General features: G+C 42.1%; 2 protein-coding genes across 10 annotated transcripts in view; both read left to right on the forward strand.

The window, feature by feature from the left end:
• chd3 (chromodomain helicase DNA binding protein 3) overlaps window positions 1–20645 on the forward strand; it is a 57795-nt gene that overhangs the window by 14248 nt on the left and 22902 nt on the right. For 4 of the 6 annotated variants that reach the window (XM_084043705.1, XM_084043706.1, XM_084043702.1 and 1 more), the window contains exons 11-26: window positions 494–849; window positions 1172–1268; window positions 1485–1676; window positions 2196–2396; window positions 2533–2670; window positions 2945–3066; window positions 3276–3449; window positions 3613–3754; window positions 5581–5712; window positions 6059–6176; window positions 6379–6503; window positions 16987–17218; window positions 18203–18393; window positions 18969–19146; window positions 19360–19446; window positions 20350–20435. In XM_084043705.1, coding sequence (XP_083899831.1) covers window positions 494–849; window positions 1172–1268; window positions 1485–1676; window positions 2196–2396; window positions 2533–2670; window positions 2945–3066; window positions 3276–3449; window positions 3613–3754; window positions 5581–5712; window positions 6059–6176; window positions 6379–6503; window positions 16987–17218; window positions 18203–18393; window positions 18969–19146; window positions 19360–19446; window positions 20350–20435 — 2571 coding nt within the window. The remainder of the gene's footprint in view (window positions 1–493; window positions 850–1171; window positions 1269–1484; window positions 1677–2195; window positions 2397–2532; window positions 2671–2944; window positions 3067–3275; window positions 3450–3612; window positions 3755–5580; window positions 5713–6058; window positions 6177–6378; window positions 6504–16986; window positions 17219–18202; window positions 18394–18968; window positions 19147–19359; window positions 19447–20349; window positions 20436–20645) is intronic. The other 2 variants (XM_084043704.1, XM_084043707.1) reach the window with 1 other exon arrangement.
• LOC311035253 (uncharacterized protein) lies at window positions 9624–15977 on the forward strand. 4 transcript variants are annotated; one of them, XM_084043351.1, is made up of 6 exons: window positions 9624–9769; window positions 10337–10453; window positions 11390–11524; window positions 12003–12085; window positions 14201–14398; window positions 15514–15977. In XM_084043351.1, the coding sequence occupies exons 2-5, from the start codon at window positions 10399–10401 to the stop codon at window positions 14381–14383; spliced, it is 456 nt and encodes a 151-aa protein (XP_083899477.1). In that variant the 5' UTR covers window positions 9624–9769; window positions 10337–10398; the 3' UTR covers window positions 14384–14398; window positions 15514–15977. The 4 variants fall into 4 exon arrangements, with proteins under 4 accessions (XP_083899477.1, XP_083899476.1, XP_083899475.1 ...); XM_084043350.1 differs by having other exon boundaries at window positions 9624–9765; window positions 10329–10453; window positions 11396–11524; window positions 15514–15976; XM_084043349.1 differs by having other exon boundaries at window positions 9624–9765; window positions 10329–10453; window positions 15514–15975.

The following is a 20645-nucleotide window of genomic DNA, read 5'->3' on the forward strand; positions in this document are numbered from 1 at the left end:
AACCTAAATTATATTCATGATAACCTTCTTTATATAGCACTTTTCAAAACATTGTTACACATTGTTTAACATGCTAATCTCTATACTAGGAAGGAAAGAGCTAGACACCAGATTTGAGGTACGGCTAGTTTATCTGCGTAACACATTTCTGGGCTTTACATAAAGCATAAAAAGGCATTTAAAGAGAAGTAAATATATGGGACTGAAACTTAACTCCCTTGAACCCTAGCGTCCCTATTCTGGGCCTCTCATAATAATAGGCAGACATTCGACAAAAATAGCAGGTCTACAAGCTAGCGCATCTGTGAACTTGTATATCGGCTATTTTTGGCTAAAAGATTTGCTGTCGAAGGAAAACAAGTGATATAGGGTTAAGTGGTTTTATCTCCAACATAGTCAACACCAATACACAACTGTGTTTGTATGTCAGGTGAACTCCAGCATACTGTCTCATATTAAAGCGAACCTCTTTCTGTCCCCTATGCCCCCCCAGCTGGAGATATTTCACTCAGTGATGTTCCGCAACTACCAGCGGAAGACGGACATGGATGAGCCCCCAGCCCTGGACTACGGCTCGGGGGGAGAGGAGGATGGTGGCACAGGGAAGAGCGAGAAGAGGCGTGCAAAGGACCCACAGTACGCCATCTTGGATGAAAAGTACTACAAATACGGCATCAAGCCAGAGTGGATGATGATCCATCGGATTGTTAATCACAGCCTGGATAAAAAGGGGATGTACCACTACTTGCTCAAGTGGAGAGACCTGACCTATGACCAGTGTACCTGGGAGAGAGATGACCTGGACATGCCTGACTTTAGTGTCTTTAAGGCCAACTACTGGAGACACAGGTATGGGCCACCTCAGCCTGTCCATCACATGGGTGGTCTGTCCAGTCTGTGGTTGGTTAATGGCAAATTGTTTTGGAAGGCAATGGATGGTGCCGTTGGTGACATTGCTAACTCCTAAAGTAAATTCAACATGATTTTGATCTGAATATGCTGTGAAATGTCTTGCCAACAGATATACAAACGTACAATATGGCCGAGTAGAGGAATAGTTGCTTTTATTGCTTGCCTGTTAGACTAATGTAAGAGTAATCGATCATGACCATTTTATTGATACATTTCATTGATAGCCTGACTGGTTGGTTGTTGTACTGCTGTGTGACAGGGACGAGATGATGAAAGAGGACCCAGACAAACCCAGAAAGCTGAGGAACAGGAACCCGGAGGGTGACGATGAGGCCCTTGGCTCACCTGTCAACGATGTGAGTTATCACTGACTCAGGATTTTTGGTTGTTTAGTCAACTGTTCACGTTTGCTGCTATTACTCTTGGTATTTGCAGCACATGGTTAGAAAAAAATCTACTACTGCTGCTGATGCTACTACTACTATTTGCAGAACAGGGTAAATAATGCTATTGCTGCAACTATAACTGATTATAACAATACCATTTGTACCGTTAACATTCTCTCCATCCAGCCTACGATAAAGTACGAGGAGCAACCTGACTTTGTGACGTCGACAGGCGGGAACCTACACCTGTATCAGCTGGAGGGTTTGAACTGGTTGCGGTTCTCCTGGGCTCAGGGCACAGACACCATCCTGGCAGACGAGATGGGCCTGGGCAAGACCATCCAAACCATCGTCTTCCTCTACTCGCTCTTCAAAGAGGTACGCGCAAGAGCAAGCATTGGAGAGATACGTTTTTTGGGTTGTTTTCTTTCTTCTTTTATTTATTCATTTATTTATTGCGTGACCCGTACAAACCAGTAGGGTCAGGTTACTTATTGGGAAAAATACAATTTGCAAATAACTGTTATGTCATGTTTACCAAACAGGCAAATAGGTTGATAGTTATTTTACTTTTTTTTTTAGAAGATCTTAGATATTTTGTCTTTAATGGGAACTTTGCCAATATTTTACATGAATCCTGTTGTTTTTAAGTTAGGCAAGCTCTCATCACAGAACACACTGGGAAGAGTTTCCAATGACCTCTTACACAAATTATAGCACAAAACAAATGTCCTGTTTGTAATATTTGGTGTATGGAAGATAATTTGAGGAGGAAATGATTGTGCCCCTGAAATGTTCTTTTGGTATTCTCTCCAGTGCACAAAGGTCACACAAGTAACGCAATAACAGGTGTGCGACTTCAGTCCCATACTCATTCTCTACTCTTCTCTCATCCAGGGCCACACCAAGGGCCCGTTCCTTGTCAGCGCCCCACTTTCCACCATCATCAACTGGGAGAGGGAGTTTGAAATGTGGGCGCCAGACTTCTATGTGGTGACATACACGGGGGACAAGGACAGCCGAGCCATCATCAGAGAGAATGAGCTCTCCTTCGAAGATATGCTTAACAAGGGAGGAAAGAAGGCCTTCAAGCTGCGGGTGAGGAGGAATATTTTGTGCTTCTATCCAATACTTAAGCATTCTGTGATGAAAGGTTTGCATACTCACACAAACCTTTTGCATGCTCCAGCAAAAATCTTGCAAAAGTCTGCATGTTTTTGGATGTTCCCTGCAGAGAGATGCCCCCCTCAAGTTCCATGTGCTGCTGACCTCCTATGAGTTGGTGACCATTGACCAGACTTCGCTCAAGTCCATCGACTGGGCCTGCCTGGTGGTGGACGAGGCCCACCGTCTCAAGAACAACCAGTCCAAGGTAGGTAGCAAGCGTGTGTATGTGTGCACATCACTATCCCATGTCTAAAAGAGACCAATGATGATGTCAGTAATGACCACAATAAATGTGTCCACTTCATAATTCATTCATTCACTTACTTAATTGTTTGGTTTATTCATGTACTACAGTAACACATCACCTGAATACCACGGGAGACAAAAAAAAAATAGTTAAAAAATACAGAATGACACAGATCTTGATACATCCCAAACTCAACTTCACATTCAAATGCATGTTTCATCTCCACCTTCAGTTCTTCAGGCGTTTGAACGACTACAAGATCGATCACAAGCTGCTGCTCACTGGAACTCCTCTACAGAACAATCTGGAAGAGCTGTTTCACCTGCTCAACTTCCTCACACCCAACCGCTTCAAGTAGGGATCCTCTCTCTGTCTTTCTCTCTCTCTCTCTCTCTCTCTCTCTCTCTCTCTCTCTCTCTCTCTCTCTCTCTCTCTCTCTCTCTCTCTCTCCATAACTCCTCTCTCCAACTTTACACCTCCCTGACACAGATCTTGAAAATCTGTTATCTGTAGAGTGACGTGTTCATGTGATGGAAAATAAACGTATATTCCCCGCTGTTCAGTAACCTGGATGGCTTCCTGGAGGAGTTCGCCGACATCTCCAAGGAGGACCAGATCAAGAAGCTCCACGACCTGTTGGGGCCTCACATGCTGAGGAGGCTGAAGGCCGACGTCTTCAAGAACATGCCTGCCAAAACGGAGCTCATCGTCCGCGTGGAGCTCAGCCCCATGCAGAAGTAAGGCCTGATTTATACATAGTTGCGTGCTGGTGCCGCGCATCAAAAATAGCAGTTCTACAAGAGAGGAAAAAAAACAGAAGCATTCCAGTGGGTGGCACCGAACATACTGTATATGTACATGCTTACTTGCTGTGCCATTTTGCTGTTTTGTTTCAACCAGGAAGTACTACAAGTTGATCCTAACCAGGAACTTTGAGGCCCTCAACTCAAAGGGCGGAGGCAACCAGGTCTCTCTGCTCAATATCATGATGGACTTGAAGAAGTGTTGCAACCACCCCTACCTCTTCCCTGTTGCATCCCTGGTAAGAAAACCCAACTCACCCAAACTCCTCTTCTTCTTCAAACCTTTACCATGTTTCTCTGCTTTCATAGTGAAAGATGAACACATCCAAGTATCCCTGAGTGCCATTTCTGCTCTGTCTCTATATGGTAACCATATCAAACCGCCTCCACCTCTGCCTTGTATTGTCTATAGTCACACAAGGGTCCATCCTCTTTTACCTTTCTTAAGGCATGTACACGCCAAGCTGTCTTGTCTGGACATCGCCTGACTATGTCAGGAGATCGGATTGGGAGACGTCAGGTGTTAAAATCTGTTAAATAGTTGCACTGCAGACTGCAGCTGATAATCAGCTGCAGTCAGCTATGTTCCATAAAATTAATAAAATTGCTTCCTTGAAGTATGTGCACCTCTCTCTCTCTCTCTCTCTCTCTCTCTCTCTCTCTCTCTCTCTCTGTGTCTCTCTCTCTCTCTCTCTCTCTCAGACCAGTGGTTCCCAAAGTCTGGTCCAAGATGCGAATGGACCTTTCCCACCGGATCGTAGTAACATAACTTGGCAACGCCTTCTGTGACACACACAGCTCTCTCACATGAGCGGACCACGTTAAATAACTCCCAAAACATCCGCAATACCAGATGCCCTCGTGGCGTGCAACGTTAAGCAATAGACTCCCAATCTAAGTGCCTTGGGATCGAATCCCTCTCCCGGCGCCGCTTATTTATCTCATGTAAAATGCCATTTATTTTTTGGGGATTAAGGTTAGGTTTAGGTATAGTTTTTGTCGCCCCCAGCGAGGCGGACCACTTGGCCCACTTGGTGAGAACAGACTACAGCCCCTAATATTAAGTTAGGATGTAGTTAGGCAAAAAAACAGCGACGGAGGCGCGCCGTCTCAAGTGGACTTGAGCAACGAGAGGCACTGCCGAGCAAGGCGCAGGCGAGCGAGTCGCAGTGCCGGACTCAGCACTGGTCGAGTTATGTATCGATAGGGACAGAATCGTAAATTACCCCCCCCCCCCCCCAGGCAGTGCCAGCACCGAGCACTATTTTACGCCACAGAAGAAAGCCGGGCAGTGCTATCCTCCTGGAATGTGACGCATGACTAGGGGCGAAGCAGTTCCGCATGCGTCACTCACAGAAGAGGGCGTCGCCAAGTTACGTTACTACGATCCGCTGGGAAAGGTCCAAGATGCCTCAGGGTTCCTTTAGGGGGTTCCAAATGGACTCTTACTGGTCTGTAACTCTGAGAGTGTACACATGTGAAATTGTACACACTCTGAGTTATCTGTGTTCTTGAAATTAAAAGATTTGAGGCGAACCACTGCACTAGATCTTGCATAGACTGTTCTCACAATGCAGTTGGCCTAAACTGTGACTTTCCACAGAATGCTAAAGAATGCCTCTCATTATATGTAAGGGAATTGAATGCTACAGCTCCACCTACTGCACATTAGTGAGTTGTAGGTTAAAACATTCTTGAATTGCTGATAAATAGTGACACCTCCTGATGAATTTAGGTACTACTCCTAATTGTAAAATAGATAGAACAAAGGGAAAGCATGCCTCTGAATTATCTAGACTTTGTGCATTCCTCATGATGGGAGAAGGCTTTAAATAACTCATTCATATTTGGATTGTGTTTTTATTTATTCTTAAGTGCAATGTTTAATGTTTTATATTACCTTGTGATATGGTATACCCATACAGTATATACTGTATGTGTGTGTGTGTGTGTGTGTGTGTGTGTGTGTGTGTGTGTGTGTGTGTGTGTGTGTGTGTGTGTGTGTGTGTGTGTGTGTGTGTGTGTGTGTGTGTGTGTGTGTGCGCGTGTGCGGGCGTGCATGTAGGAAGCCCCCAAAACAGGCACTGGTGCATATGAGGGGACAGGCCTCGCCAAGGCTTCTGGGAAGTTGACGCTGTTGCGGAAGATGCTGAGGAAACTGAAGGAACAGGGACACCGAGTTCTGATCTTCTCTCAGGTGCGCACGCGCTCACGCACGCACGCACGCACGCACGCACGCACGCACGCACGCACGCACGCACGCACGCACGCACGCACACACACACACACACACACACACACACACACACACACGCACACACACACACACACACACACACACACACACACACACACACACCCTTACAGATATTGATGTACATCAAGTACGATGTGTATGTTAAAGTCACAAGTACATTCCAGTAACTTTCCCTCACAATCTTGTCTCTGTTTGTCTCTCTCTCTCTCTCTCTCTCTCTCTCTCTCGCTCGCTCTCGCTCTCCATCTGTCTTTCTCTCTGTCTCTCTACGTTCTCTGTTTTTTAGATGACAAAGATGTTGGACTTGCTGGAGGACTTCTTAGACCATGAGGGTTACAAATATGAGCGGATTGACGGAGGCATCACTGGAGCATTAAGACAAGATGCCATTGACCGCTTCAACGGTGAGAACGGAGGACAGTCACTCTTCATTTTAGAACGGCCTTTCACTGATATGCATCATCACAACACATCTACAGCAGGCTTAGTGTTGTTGACGTGTTGACAATAATTGAATCCAGTGGTGGAAGAAATAAAACATTCTCTCTCATTCTTTCTTTCACCTCACTTCATGCTCTCTCTCTCTCTCTCTCTCTCTATCCCCAGCCCCTGGGGCGTGTCAGTTCTGTTTCTTGCTGTCCACCAGAGCAGGTGGTCTTGGGATCAACCTGGCCACTGCAGACACCGTCGTCATCTTTGACTCTGACTGGAACCCTCACAATGACATCCAGGTACACCCTGGCTGTCTTCCCCACAAACTAGAACCCTGCGTGGGGTTGGTATGCATCCAACCACCTGGTGGAAGGATTAGAAACACATTTTTGAACCATGGCGGTTTGCGTCGTAATTCTGTATCCTGAATCCAGATTAATGTACAGTTGTCTTCAAGTGAAAATGGCTAACAAGATAGGAAGATAATTCAGTCAGGAACATTCACGTCAAAGTAGATTTAACCATTTATTGCAACAAATGGAATTCAGTTAAACCCCCCACAGGTATACAAGAGGCCCATAGCAAAACATTTAATCAGAATAACTTGAGCCGTGCACACTTGAATGCATTATAAAGCCATAGAACATTGAATTCAGTTTAGAGCCATGCAAACATTAAATTCCAGTTTGCTTAAGAGCCATGTGCACATGAATTTCAGTTCAACATTCAGTTTAAACGCTTGAGTAATGCAAGACTCTGAACTATAAGGTGGAGGCAAGTTTTCCCAGCAGCAGCAGGAGCGTGTGGCAACAATTGAAAAGCAGAGATCCAGTGTAAGAGGAAGCCGTATTTACACGGACCGCCTTGTTGAGGGAATGAGGTGTGATTGGTGTGCAGGAAAGCGTGGCTGATTTAAAGCAATCAGCAGACTGACAGCTGATTACAGCTGAGCGTATGAGACTTCCGTGCCCTGCATGAACTAACCAAGGGGCCAGCTTCCGAGTTGTGAATTGAGGCTATATAGGAAGAGACATATGAATGGCCTGTAGTCTTTCTGTTTTATCCCTGCTGGTGTCAAAAGTAATTAGCTGCATTCAGGCGGATGGGTTTTTGCCGAACTTTACACTTCATTTTATTACCTTAAAGGATCTACACCATGAATTTAAAAAAAATATTTAATATTTAATATCATATTGCTTATGTCCCTCAAACGTTTTCAAAAGGTTTGAGCCTAAATCAAGCCTCAGATATACTCATTCCAACTAACTTCTCTCTGGCTTATAAAGCACTTTCACCTGCAATACCACATTGTCCTGTTTGGCACATAATACCACATTGTCAGTGGCAGCGGTGGCCTAGTGGTTAGAGGGGCGGCCTTGATACCGGAAGGTCCCTAGTTCGATTCCCCAATTCATCACATCAATCATGAATCACCGCTGAATAGCCCTTGAGCAAGGCTTCCATGCAGGGTCCGGCTGGAAACAAGTTTCGTACTTAGTCCGACACCCTGGGTAAACAACAAACTTTGCTTTGCTTTGCTTTGCTTTGCTTTGCTTTGCTTGCACAGGGCGCTATTGTTAGTTAAAATTCATGGTGTAGTCCCTTTAATAAACATTGCCATAAATACTATATGCTTCCAGTCGCTAGTTGAAAGTCTTCCTTCAATGCGTTTTGGTAAATTATGGTCCCATTTATTTTAAAATTGATGATAAAGTAGGTAGGGTATGCTGTAGGAGGGGTGTGGCTACCTTCCCTGCTGAAAAAACCAGCACAAACCAGCTTATGATGGTTGCTGGTTTTAGCTGGTATTAGCTGGTCTTGGCTGGTCTTAAGCTGGTTTAGATGGCATACCAGGCTGGACAAGCTGGTCAGGCTGGTCAGGCTGGTTTGCCAGTGTAGTTGGTTAGCTGGTCACTAAGCTGGATTCTGCTGGTCTTTGCTGGTCAGCCAGCTGGCTGGCTGGACTGACCAGCAAAGCCAAGCTGGTAGCTGGTCTTTGCTGGTCAAATGGGTGGACTGACCAGCAAAGACCAGCTTACCAGCTAGACTTAGCTGGTCAGATGGCTGGAATCTGGACAGACCAGCAAAGACCAGCAAAGACCAGCTTAGCAGCTGGTCAAGTTTGGTTAGATCAGTGGTTCTCAACATGTGGATCGGGACTCCCAGGGGGGTCCCCACGTGATTTGGGGGTGGTCCCCAGATGACAGTGAAGTGACAATTTAAGGACCTTTAAGACCTTTTTAGTACCTAAAAAAACCCCACCATTACTGCATCAAAAGTAATCAACAAACTATACTATAATTTTTGTTTTTAAATATCAGATCTACAAGCTCACAACACCTTCCTTGCGAGGCGTTGTGAGCTTGAAGATCTGCTATTTTAACAATAGAGTCAAACTAAACGTAAATGCATCAACTCCTACATTCCAAGTGCTTATCAGGGTGGGGGGTCCCCAGCTCAAATATGATTATATAAAAATCTAAAATATATAATATAATATAATATAATATAATATTATATATAATATACAAAATATAAAAAATCCATCAATTAATAAAAAAATAGCAGATCTACAAGCGTTGTGAGCTTGCAGATCTGCTATTTTAACTAGTTTGGATCCCGGGGAGACATCATACCTGCCATTTTTCTTCTGTTACAATTGCCCCCCCCCCCCCCCCCCCCCAGTATATATTATTGTATTGTATTGTATGGTATTGTAATGTATTGTATTTTATTGTATTGTATTTTTTTTTATTTCACTTTACATTTCTTATGCTTTTCTTGTGATGTGACATAAATAATAGATTTAATAATAATAATAATAATAATAATAATAATAATGGTAATAATAATAATGTATTATTATTATCATGACATTCATCCAAACTTATTTACTTAATTTCGCAATTGGCAAATAATATGCTAGTTTGATTCTGAATAACACTTTTTTTTGCTATGGTTACCAAAACAGATCTACAGATCTACATCTTGTCGCAATTCGACGCGTTGTGAGCTTTGTGATCTGTTTTTACAGAGAAGTGGGCCCTTTATGCAATAGGGTCAGAACAGGTCTGCAGCCAGACGCTTCTCCCTTTATGGGGCCTGAGCAGTGTTGCCATATCTGCTTATTATAAGCGACTTTGGGCTTGTTTTTCTGTTGCTTGTAAATATTAGTGAAATATTTCACTTATTCTTTTTGAAAATAGCAGATCTACAAGCTCACAATGTGTTGCAAATGCGACGCACTGTGAGCTTGTAGATAAAGCTCTATAAACCTGTGTATAGGTTTAAAGTGCAAATGTCGCTTCTTTTGGGCTTAATTGTTTTCACAGACCTGGCTGCTTATTTTTCTCAAAAAATCTGGCAACAATGCCACAGCTGGCTCGCGACCCTTGAACTCTATGCTCGCGACCGCTCGCGACGCGCGGGGAGAATGAATGCTGTCTCGAGTCACTTCAATAGAAAGTTAGATAAATTACGTTGCTTTGGATTCATCAAAAATAATTATAAACCGGCTTCAGAGAAGATAAAAGAAAGAAGAAGAAGCGGCGGACATTTTAGGTGAGTGTTGACACACAGAAATACTATTTATGTAGGCTTTTTAGCCTACTATTACTGACTGTATTTATAAGTGCGTAGGCTGCTGTGTTCGAAGCCAATCACAAGTCATGACCCAACATTGTTTAGTTATTTAATGTGTCTTGATAAAGGGATTATGACAATAATTACAAGAAATGACAGTGGGAACATACAATATAATGTTTAATATAGGCCACTATCTGTACTGCTTGGCTGTGTGCTGCTCAAAACTAAATTCAGAATCTGACGTGTGTGTGTGTGTGTGTGTGTGTGTGTGTGTGTGTGTGTGTGTGTGTGTGTGTGTGTGTGTGTGTGTGTGTGTGTGCGGCTTTCAGTGATGAAGCTACAGAGTGTTTTAATATCCTGTGAACTCTGAACTGAACATTAATGATTCGCGTGTCTGTCTGTCTGTCTGTCTGTCTGTCTGTCTGTCTGTGTGTGTGTGTGTGTGTGTGTGTGTGTGTGTGTGTGTGTGTGTGTGTGTGTGTGTGTGTGTGTGTGTGTGTGTGTGTGTGTGTTATTATTACACATTTCTTTGGCTGCAGTGGCCAAGACGAATGGTTTGCAGGCAGCCCTACTAAAACAGAAAAAGGAACCCAAGAAGAGAGAACCATTATGTGTTATGCCCCCCCCCCCCCCCCTCCCACAAAGAAAAGAAAACAGTTTGAAGGTAAAGTGATATTGTTTTGTGTAATATTAAAGCAATCAGTAACAGGGGTCTCCCAGACCCAGACTCTCCACCTCTTTAGTAAGCCGAAAATGCATTTCCAGGAATACCAAATTTAACCAATCAGAACTCTGGATACAGGATAAATAAGTGCAATTGGAAGTGATGACACAAAGAAGTGGGCATATAACATTGGAACAGGAACACTAACATTGAAGCTAATGAATAGGTACTCTCTCCTGAAATTGGCAACCCATCTGAAACTGAATTGTCTACTTATTAAAGAGATCGAGAGACCCCTGCTTATTAAGACTGGGAACGCATCTGTGTCATTTTGTTTTATTTCTTTGGCCATTCAAAAACAGCAGATCCACAAGCTCATAGCGCGGCACTCGGTGGCACGCTATGAGCTTGTAGATTGCTATTTTTGAAAATCTTTGAATATATATTTTTTAAAGCGAACATTTGTACCTCAAATCTTTTTATTTTTATTAAAACTTTTAGGATTTAGAGAACATTTTTAGAATCGGCCTCAGGTCTTAATGGGTTAAAGCTGCACTATGTAACTTTCCTCTTCTCCCCCGGATTTGAACCCGGTTTCCTGAGCTTTTACCATTGAGCTAATAGAGCCTGCCTGCTTGCTCAGGTGATACATTGAATCTTGACCATCAGATCAAAATTCATGTCAGATCCTGTGTCTAGGTGAGACATGACCTTTGACACTAAATGTCTCAATAGAAGAGCAGGGAGACGAAATACAACCACCCCAATTGTATAAGTTATATAGTATTATTTGTATTAACATACTCTAACATACAGATTGTATAAGTTATTGTATTAATATACTATACGATACAGATTGCATAAAATTACATTTTATTCCACTTTAACTTTATAACAAAAAATATCTTGTTTTATCCAAAATATATCTTGCACTAGCTTTAGACTCTGACTCGTCTGAATATGGTGGAGATGCTGTTGTACCCCAAGCTATCCACGACGAAATGTCAAGTACAGTCGTACCCAGGCGAAGGCCAAAGAGTTGGAGCTGGACCTACAGCATCTTAAAACTAAGTAAGCAATGACTAATTTTAACGAAACAGTTGCATGAGTTTGCTCTTCTCTTTTTGTATATATCTATATGTTGGTTAATTGTTCTCATGTTCTTTTTTACTTAGATCTTGACCACAAATGTTAAAAAAAAACATTATATAGAAAGCATGTTATATGGAGTGGACAGATGCTAGGTTCATTATTAAACTGTTATCCTACTAACGCATACATCAATTCAGTTTTTATTTTTTTATTTTTCCGTACCCTGTTCATGCTTTAAGATGCAACAAATTAGAGATTGCAAAACAGAAACTGGAGGAAGGGCCTCAATATAGCTCTGCAGCAAAGCCTGACATTCCTGCTGCAGATAAGCAAACCAGTGACAGCATAGGTGTGTTTAGACAGTCATACTGTTCTACGGAAAATGGTGACAATGTGTACAATATAAGTACTGTGATACTGCCAAAAGGAGCTTAAATGTGATTTTCTACATTTTCAGTTGCAACTTCCTCCATTTCCTCTTCCCCCGAGTCAGACGATTTGGCATTGACACCTGGGATGTTTGACACCAACGGTGACAAGGTATTGAAGAAACATACTGTGTAGGACAGTGGTTCATAAAAGTGGGGTCCCCAGGGGGTTCCACAGTGTCCCCAGCTAAATAAGAAACAGTTAAGCACAAAAGCACTATTTCAAAAATAGGCAACGGGTCATGATGCATCGTGAGCTTGTAGATCAGCTATGTTTTGCTATTTCTGAACTATTTTTGAACAGTTTTGCCTAGATACACACAGAGCTAGACGGGAATGCCCAGGAACGCCCATTCGATTTTGGCTCGGGGGAAAACACAACGATCTGCCTCATAGAGTTACATCATACACGATCGTTTGGATCACTTTCAGAGCTATTTTATGGACTATAGAAACATTGTCAGCCAAGAAAAAATCCATCAGAAGGACAGCTGGAACACAATCGTCCACTCGCCCTCGGCAAAGTTGACTTATTTTTAAGATATATGTGACTAAAAAGACCAAACATTGACAAACTATGAGCTCACAGCGTGTCGGAACGCGACGCGTTGTAACTGTGAGCTAGATTGGCAATGTTTGGTTTATGTTCCCCCCAGAATACATAAACTGGGGTTCATGTGGTTTATCACTGATCAGATTATCCTTATATGTTATTGCATTAGTCAAGTTTCAGCACAAGCACCACTGAGACCGGAGATGTTTCCCTCTTTACATCTCCGTCTGAATACTAAAACACTCGCCCCAAAACACAGTCGCCCCGGGGCAAACCCGCCGGTATTCACCTGGTATTCCTAAACGTAACCTCAGTAAATCTATGCCTAAACTGTTAAACATAACCTTATTCCTATACGGAACCTCAGTAAAACTATGTCTAACCCTGAACTTATTTCAAACCGTAATACAGATACAAGAATACAAGAACCGCTGGTCGGTGAAAATGGGGGCGAGCGTGTTTTGGGGCGAGTTTTCTGGTTACCACCCGTCTCCCTCCGTGTTGCCAAACATGTTTACATATGCACAGTGTTGAATCGCCTGGTAGAGACACTATTACAAGATATGATCAATTAAACTTACCATAATATCAAAACCCAACAACCATTAAGTCATCAATAATGTTTATAGTAAATTTGAAGTACAGTTTAGAGACTGTTTTGTGAACGGCACGTACCGACACCATTATCATTTGGTGACATGCGTCATTTAATATCATGCAGGATTTACACACTGCTTTAGCTCCGTGTTCATTGCCAGATTAACAATTGTGTTTTCTGTAGGTTTTTAAACGAGGATAGGTTAGGGTTTGGCTTGTTTTGTGTGTAAATCGCTGCATGTTGCGTTCCAAACTGTAATGGCGTCGATGTCTCCTGTACTAGGAATTCACTAAAACGTGTTCTATAAACTTCATTGATGAATGAATGGCTTTTGCTTTTTGATATTATGATAAGTTTAATTGATCATATCTATAGAAAATGTAATAGTGTCTCTTACCAGGCGATTAAATCAGATAACCTCGGGCCATTGTGTTGTGTTGGATCCTCTGTCCAGTCAGGACAACATTCCAATCGGACTCTTGTTTAATTTGCTAATGTAACGTTCCTTGTCGAGTGGCAACAAGGTTCTGTGCCTGTGATCTGGCAAGCCATGACGCCTGCTTTTTAAATTGGTATACTTTTACAGCATGTGAGTTTGAAAACCCCACATCCCTCTGTCTATACCAGCTGGGGGAAATTTGTGTTTTCCCCCGAGCGCGACTCTGCCTCCGTAGGTACGGCCCACTGATGACACTACGCCGTGTGGATGTATGGCATGCACAAAATAGGGATGCCAGGCGCAAAGGGTTATTTCACTACTGTTTTACCAGCTAGTATGTAATCCAATGACATTGTACTGTATAATAATTACTTTAACTCTCCCCACCTACAGTATAGACAGTTGTAGAATTCTGTACTAAATCTAATCCAACAATTAACATCTTCTTTATTGGAGGTCCATGGCACCAACTCTTTTCCAAATGGGGTCCACATTTGGGGGTCCTTGACATGAAAATGTAATTTCTTTACAGTAAACTGTTTGAAGTGTGCCTGCTTTTGTCCAAAATGAAAGTCTGGGAAATGTCATGGTAAAATGTGTTTTAATTTCTAAAACATGTCTTGTTTTCTTGTTTCAGGTCCATATTGGCTCTGGTGTGTGGCTCCAAAAGGAGATCTGGAAGATGGTGGCAGCAAACACCAAGGACTCCCTGTTCATGAAGGAGCTTGCTGTTGCCATTTGGGGGACAAGAACCCTGAAGACCATGAGCCTTACAGACAAAGAATGCCCCACTAGCAAGTGCGAGGCCAAACCCCCCTGACCCCAGGACTCAGAGGTATGTTTACTGAGCGGTGGGGGGGGCTGTTTTGGCTCTGTGCATGACTGTAGTTCTCTTTAAGTTTTCCAGAAGGTGGAATTCCTGTTAGCGTTACTGTTCATACCTTCATTTGGTTGTCTCAGTGGCATCAATTTCAACCAGAAACCTGCCAAGCCAATCAACTGAAGCTATGAAAAACTGAGCGGGAAATGGGAATGTCACCTTCGAGAAAAGAGAACTACAGTCATGCACAGAAGCCTATTATTAGTTTATTATGCAAGTGTTATTAGTTTACTATGCAAGCCTTATTAAGCTTATTAATCAATCATAAAGGAAAATACTCTATTGTAATAAAATAATCCATTTTAGGGCTGAAAGAATTGCAGATCTACAAGCTTGGAACTTGTTGGACGCGTTGTGAGCTTGTAGATCAAAAAAATAATCAATAGAATAATCGTGTAGAATAATTGGTAGTGGCAGCCCTACATGCATGTGTGGCAGGGGTAGCTTTTTTTCCCCAATTGTTGTTGTCCATTGTAGCCATCTGGCTTATTGCCTGCCCACTGCCCACCCACCTTTTCCATTCAAATGCATTTTTCCATAACTGAAAAAGGGGGTTAAAAAAACACTTCACCCCATTTTCAACTCATCTTCATATAATTGGTCCTCACTAATACACATTTTAAGATGGCACCATCTATGTCTACTCACTCTGTGTTTCATTGATGGGTCGTGGACAGTTTAGAAACCTGCCTACCTTTGACATCATCGGTAGGCAGGTTTGGTCATTTTGATCAACATTTTTAACTTTTTTATTTGTTAATTATTAATGCAAGAACAATGGCTTCTACTTTCTATTAGCTTGGAATTTCCATTGGTGATGTCACTGGTAGGCAGGTTTCTGAACTGTCCACATTCCACCAATGAGTGGCAGAACGAGTAGACAGAAATGGTGCCATTGTATAATGAACATTAGCGAGGACCAGTTATATGAAGATAAGGTTGAAAATGGGTGAAGTTTAAGTTACTTTAAGTTATTCTCAAAACATCACAATTCATACAACTCACCCCATGCATGTCTAAGCTAATTATATTTGTTTTATTGGTGGGGGTTCTTGTTTGTTTTCTTTCAGACTGTTTCCATTGGTGGCTGGAGGGACAGAACATTAATGGGGAAGATCTCACAAAGAGGAAGAAGGCCATGGGGATATGATACATTTCAGAAAAAAATCCAGGACATCAATAGAAAGGACAAGAAATTGTGTGTCTGTGTATGGGGGGTGATATGGGGGTGTGCGTAATAGCGCCACCAGCAAGCCGATTTTTGCGAAAACATTTTTGACTACAACTTTTGCAGATGTTTTCCAAACATCACACAAATCGGTATACAGTATCTCCATAGTCATGTGATCAAGACAGATCTGTCCGATTTTTCATATTTTCTCACTATTTTCCAGTCATTTGAATTTGTGTGTGTGTGTGTGTGTGTGTGTGTGTGTGTGTGTGTGTGTGTGTGTGTGTGTGTGTGTGTGTGTGTGTGTGTGTGTTCCTATGAATGTATTTGTTTATTTACATATTTGTTATTTGAATGTTGTTTTTTAGTTTTTTAATAAGTGTTTAATAAATTATTGTTATGTATGAAATTGATACATGATTATTTATTCCTTTGTGGATTTTGCTCACTTTTATATAGGCTATTTTAGGCTACTGTTTTTTTAATATACCACGTGCTGTGGGAACCTGGCTGAAATTCACCGTGATCATGCATCCTCTCCAGCAAAGTTGTTCACTGCATACCAGAATACACCTGAATAAAATAAAAAACAGATAGCAGCTTAAACCAGCTTAAACCAGCTGCCTACCAGCTAAACCAGCTAAAACCATCATGAATACCAGCTCCCAGCTTAAACCAGCCTTGACCAGCAAAATCATCATAAATACCAGCTACCAGCTTAGACCAGCTACCAGCTTAAACCAGCTACCAGCTTAAACCAGCTACCAGCTTAAACCAGCAAAACCTACCATCTTAAGCTGGTCAACCACCAAGACCAGCTAAAAGGTGGCGAAAACACACCTGAAGCTGGTGAAAACACAGCTTAAACTGGCGAAAACACACCTTAGGCTGGTCAACCACCAAGACCAGCTAAAACCAGCTGGTCCAGCTTAGGCTGGTCTAGGCTGGTTTTTTCAGCAGGGTTGTGATGATTTGATTGACAAGCTACACAACCAATAGCATTCAATCCCCACCCCCGCTCTGGTTCCAACCAATAGCATTAATTTCCGAGTGCACAGGATATAGAAAGATGGTGCGTAACATTGTCCTTACTTTTTCTTGTTCATACTTTGTCTATGGAACTAATGCGATGCTAATGCGATGCTAATCGAGCTAATCATTAGCCTAATATTATTATACAAAGGAATTAATAAAAGTGGGGAAAAAAAGTTGGGGTGGATTGTGGCACAGAATTTGTCCTGATGACTGGCATGGTTTTCAGAGTTGATGTGACTGACTCGGGCATGCTGAGGAACCAAAATAATGACCTGTGCAGGAATCTAACCCAAACTGTCAAATGTAAGTTTACTTTCTGCCTCTGCCCACCTACCAGGCATTCAGTCGCGCTCACCGAATCGGGCAGGCCAACAAGGTGATGATCTACCGCTTTGTGACGCGCGCCAGCGTGGAAGAACGCATCACCCAGGTGGCCAAGAGGAAGATGATGCTGACCCACCTGGTGGTGCGGCCAGGGCTGGGCTCTAAGGCCGGCTCCATGTCCAAGCAGGAGCTGGACGACATCCTCAAGTTCGGCACGGAGGAGCTCTTCAAGGACGACGTAGAGGGTGACCAATCACACACTTTTACACTTTTTAATAACAATAATGATAATAGTAATGATAATAGTAGTAATTTACAAAACAAAACAATCAAAAACTAAGAATGAAAGAAAGAACAAGAAATAGGAACAAGTTATTTGGCTATATGTCTGGAATTTTTTGAAATTCTTTTTTGTTTCTGTTGAGCTGGCTTTGTATTCTAACGTCTGTGACAGCCAGACACAATTTGTGTCTTGCTAGCAAATGTTTGTTCGAACAAGGCTTTTTTCTTTTTTTTCTTTTTTTTTACAACAAAATCCACAGTGGTAATTCAACTGTGAAAATGTAAAAATGGATCCCTGTGAGTCAGTTTTTACTAGATTTAAGTCTAAGGACAGTCCTTGCTGATAAGTCCGTTACATTCACAGTATTGTCTTATGTCTAGGTCCAACATCTATCATTGCCTGACACTGTTCTTGCTCCTCTTTGTTCCTGAGGTCTTTGAATAACCATTTGGGAAAATGTGTTCAGGGTGGATACATATGATCATAGATTAGTTTAGTCACTGAAGCATCATTCTGGAAACGGTATTTTTTTTTTATTGTAGTCAGAATAAGGAAAGCTGCTGAAATGACCTTGTGGTCATTAGGCCTGTCACAATTATTACATAATAGCCTGATCTCAATTATTTGAGATAATCGCAATTATTTTGCATAATCCTCATAATTGTTTGCATGTTGAAAAATGTTAATACATTTTCAAGAAATTGTGGAAACAGCTGATCTACAATCTGATTTGAGATTTGAGATTTATTGAAGGGATAGCCCATTGAGATGCAGCAATCTCACAACGTGTCGCCATGCAATGCGTTGTGAGCTTGTAGATCAGCTATTTATAACATTTTTAAACAATTTGTACATAATTTCATAAGTTACATAATTTTCAAAAACTAGTATTACTAATTATTTGTGTGACAATTAATCGTCAAGTAAAATATCATGATCGTGACAGCCCTAGGTATGAAGTGCCCCGCGAGTGACAAAGGCGACGAGGAGGGCAGCGTGATTCACTATGACAGCTCTGCCATCGAGAGGCTGCTGGACCGCAACCGAGACACCACGGACGACACAGACGTCCAAAACATGAACGAGTACCTCAGCTCCTTCAAAGTGGCTCAGTACATGGTCCGCGAGGAGGATAAGGTCAGAGGCACCTTAAATAACAATTGATTCTCAACCATTTTAATTTGAAGTACCCACATTTTGGTATGCATTCGGCCAGGGACCCCCATATGATATCATTTTACCCAATCTACACATTTGTTACAGACCCACAAGGGTACATTTGGTTCCTAACTATCAATCATTTAGCTGGGGACCCCTGGCCCTCAAGGACCCTCAGATCCAATGTTGATAACCAGTGCTTTATAGAGCTTTATAGAGGGTGCCCTGGTGGCTTTAATACACTTAAAATCATCAATGTTCATTTAACTTTGAGGTTGTACAAATTGACTCAAATGGACCTATAAGGATTTGAATCAAATGGTTTGTTGCACATTATCCCACCTCTATGTTATCTTCACTGTCCTGTCTGATGAGGAATTTAAAGCTATAATGTAATTTATTTATTTTTTCTGTTTATTGCGCTGATCAACACACAAGTGTGCAGTGCGCACACATACAGTAGACAGTGGTACCTGGCTGGGCATTGTATAGAATCGGACCGTAAGTGACACATATGCATTGTATCATCACGCTGTCATTATCTGTTTTTCCAGATCGAGGAGATCGAACGAGAGATCATCAAGCAAGAGGAGTGCGTGGACCCGGACTACTGGGAGAAGCTGTTGAGACATCATTATGAGCAGCAGCAAGAGGACCTGACTAGCAAACTGGGCAAGGGCAAAAGAAACCGCAAGCCTGTCAACTACAATGACGCCGCGCAGGAAGACCAAGGTAAGGGCTGGGCTTCTCATTTGAACCCAGCCTTTTAAATGTGTTCATTTCACACTCAATATTACAAAAAATATATTATTTTCTGCATTGTGCATGGCATTGCGAAGCACCCACAAGGTAGTGAGTACCGTTAATCGTTACTCATATTGCTTAAGCAGTGGAAGTGAATGGGCCTAGCCTATTGACGGACCACCTCGTCATGTGCTGTTTCAGAGTGGCATGCTGATATTTCAGATAACCAGTCCGAGTATTCGGTGGGCTCCGAGGAAGAGGATGAGGACTTTGACGAGAGACCAGAAGGTAAGGAGCGATACAAAGTCATCACCCCCACCCCACCCCCACAGGCACGCTTAACAGAACCAAGAAAGATGTGCACTGTAGTAAAGTTCACGTAAGCCTGGGATGAATTACTGTTTGGAACGGATTCATTTGCTATTCTTGGCTGTGTTGTTGATCTTGCCTGGTACAATGGAACGGATCAGGTTGTCCTCAGAATACATCTTGTGCTCCAGGCAGTCGAACGGCAAAAGCGCTCCAGGCATTCGAAAAGGATTTCAGTTTACAGTATAACGACCCATGTCTGCACACAGTAGATTTGAGTTTCCTATCATAACTCGTTCAAGATTGTGGGCAGGTCTCCAAAGCAGGTCTGGAAAAGTAGATCATTTCCAGCTCTGCAAAAAAATTTAAGAAACAAAAAACACAAAAGCCTGTAAATGTATGTAGAAAAAATAGCTTGTCCATAAATTAACTATGTTTGTTTATGTAGATGAAGACAAGACAGACTGCTATATCATTAGTTGAGCCGCAAAGCAATTATGAAACCTTTTAAAACATTTTTAGAAAAAAAACTTATGACCGGGAAAGCATTTTAGAAAGCATTTTAGAAAGCCATTTTAGATTTTAACTTTGGCTATTCAAAAATAGCAGATATACAAGCTCATAGTGCGTCACTTTGTGCCGCGCTGCGAGCTTGTACATCTGCTATTTTTGAACATTTTTGAAAAATGTTGAAAGTGTTTGAAAAATGTTGAAAGTGTTTGAAAAATGTTGAATAATTTTGAATTACGAACAAGTTCGAGAACTACTCATTTGCCAGGCTTAATGTGGTTAACCATTTCATTCCACTAACAGCTGTTGCTGCTCTGTATATCAAACGGTCTTTGTCCTCCTTGGCTTGCGTTCACCTGTCTGTCCCTGCAGGTCGAAGACAGTCACGCCGCCAGATGAGGAATGAGAAGGACAAACCACTGCCCCCCCTACTGGCCAGAGTGGGAGGCAACCTCGAGGTCTGGACAATACTCTACACAGCTACCTCTATTTTTAATTGAAGCCCATGTGTTTTTGAAATCATTCAATTGTGACGGTGCATTATGAGATGGTCCCAATTTTAAATAAGAGTTTGGATCATGCACAGCAAGATCCACCGGGTCACTATAATTCCCTAACTATAACTCAAATTTGTTAAATTAAACTACACATTTTACTTTGTGGTAGTT

The sequence above is a fragment of the Gymnoscopelus microlampas genome (genome assembly GCF_963454915.1).
Source record: "Gymnoscopelus microlampas genome assembly, chromosome: 19".
NCBI lineage: Eukaryota > Metazoa > Chordata > Actinopteri > Myctophiformes > Myctophidae > Gymnoscopelus > Gymnoscopelus microlampas.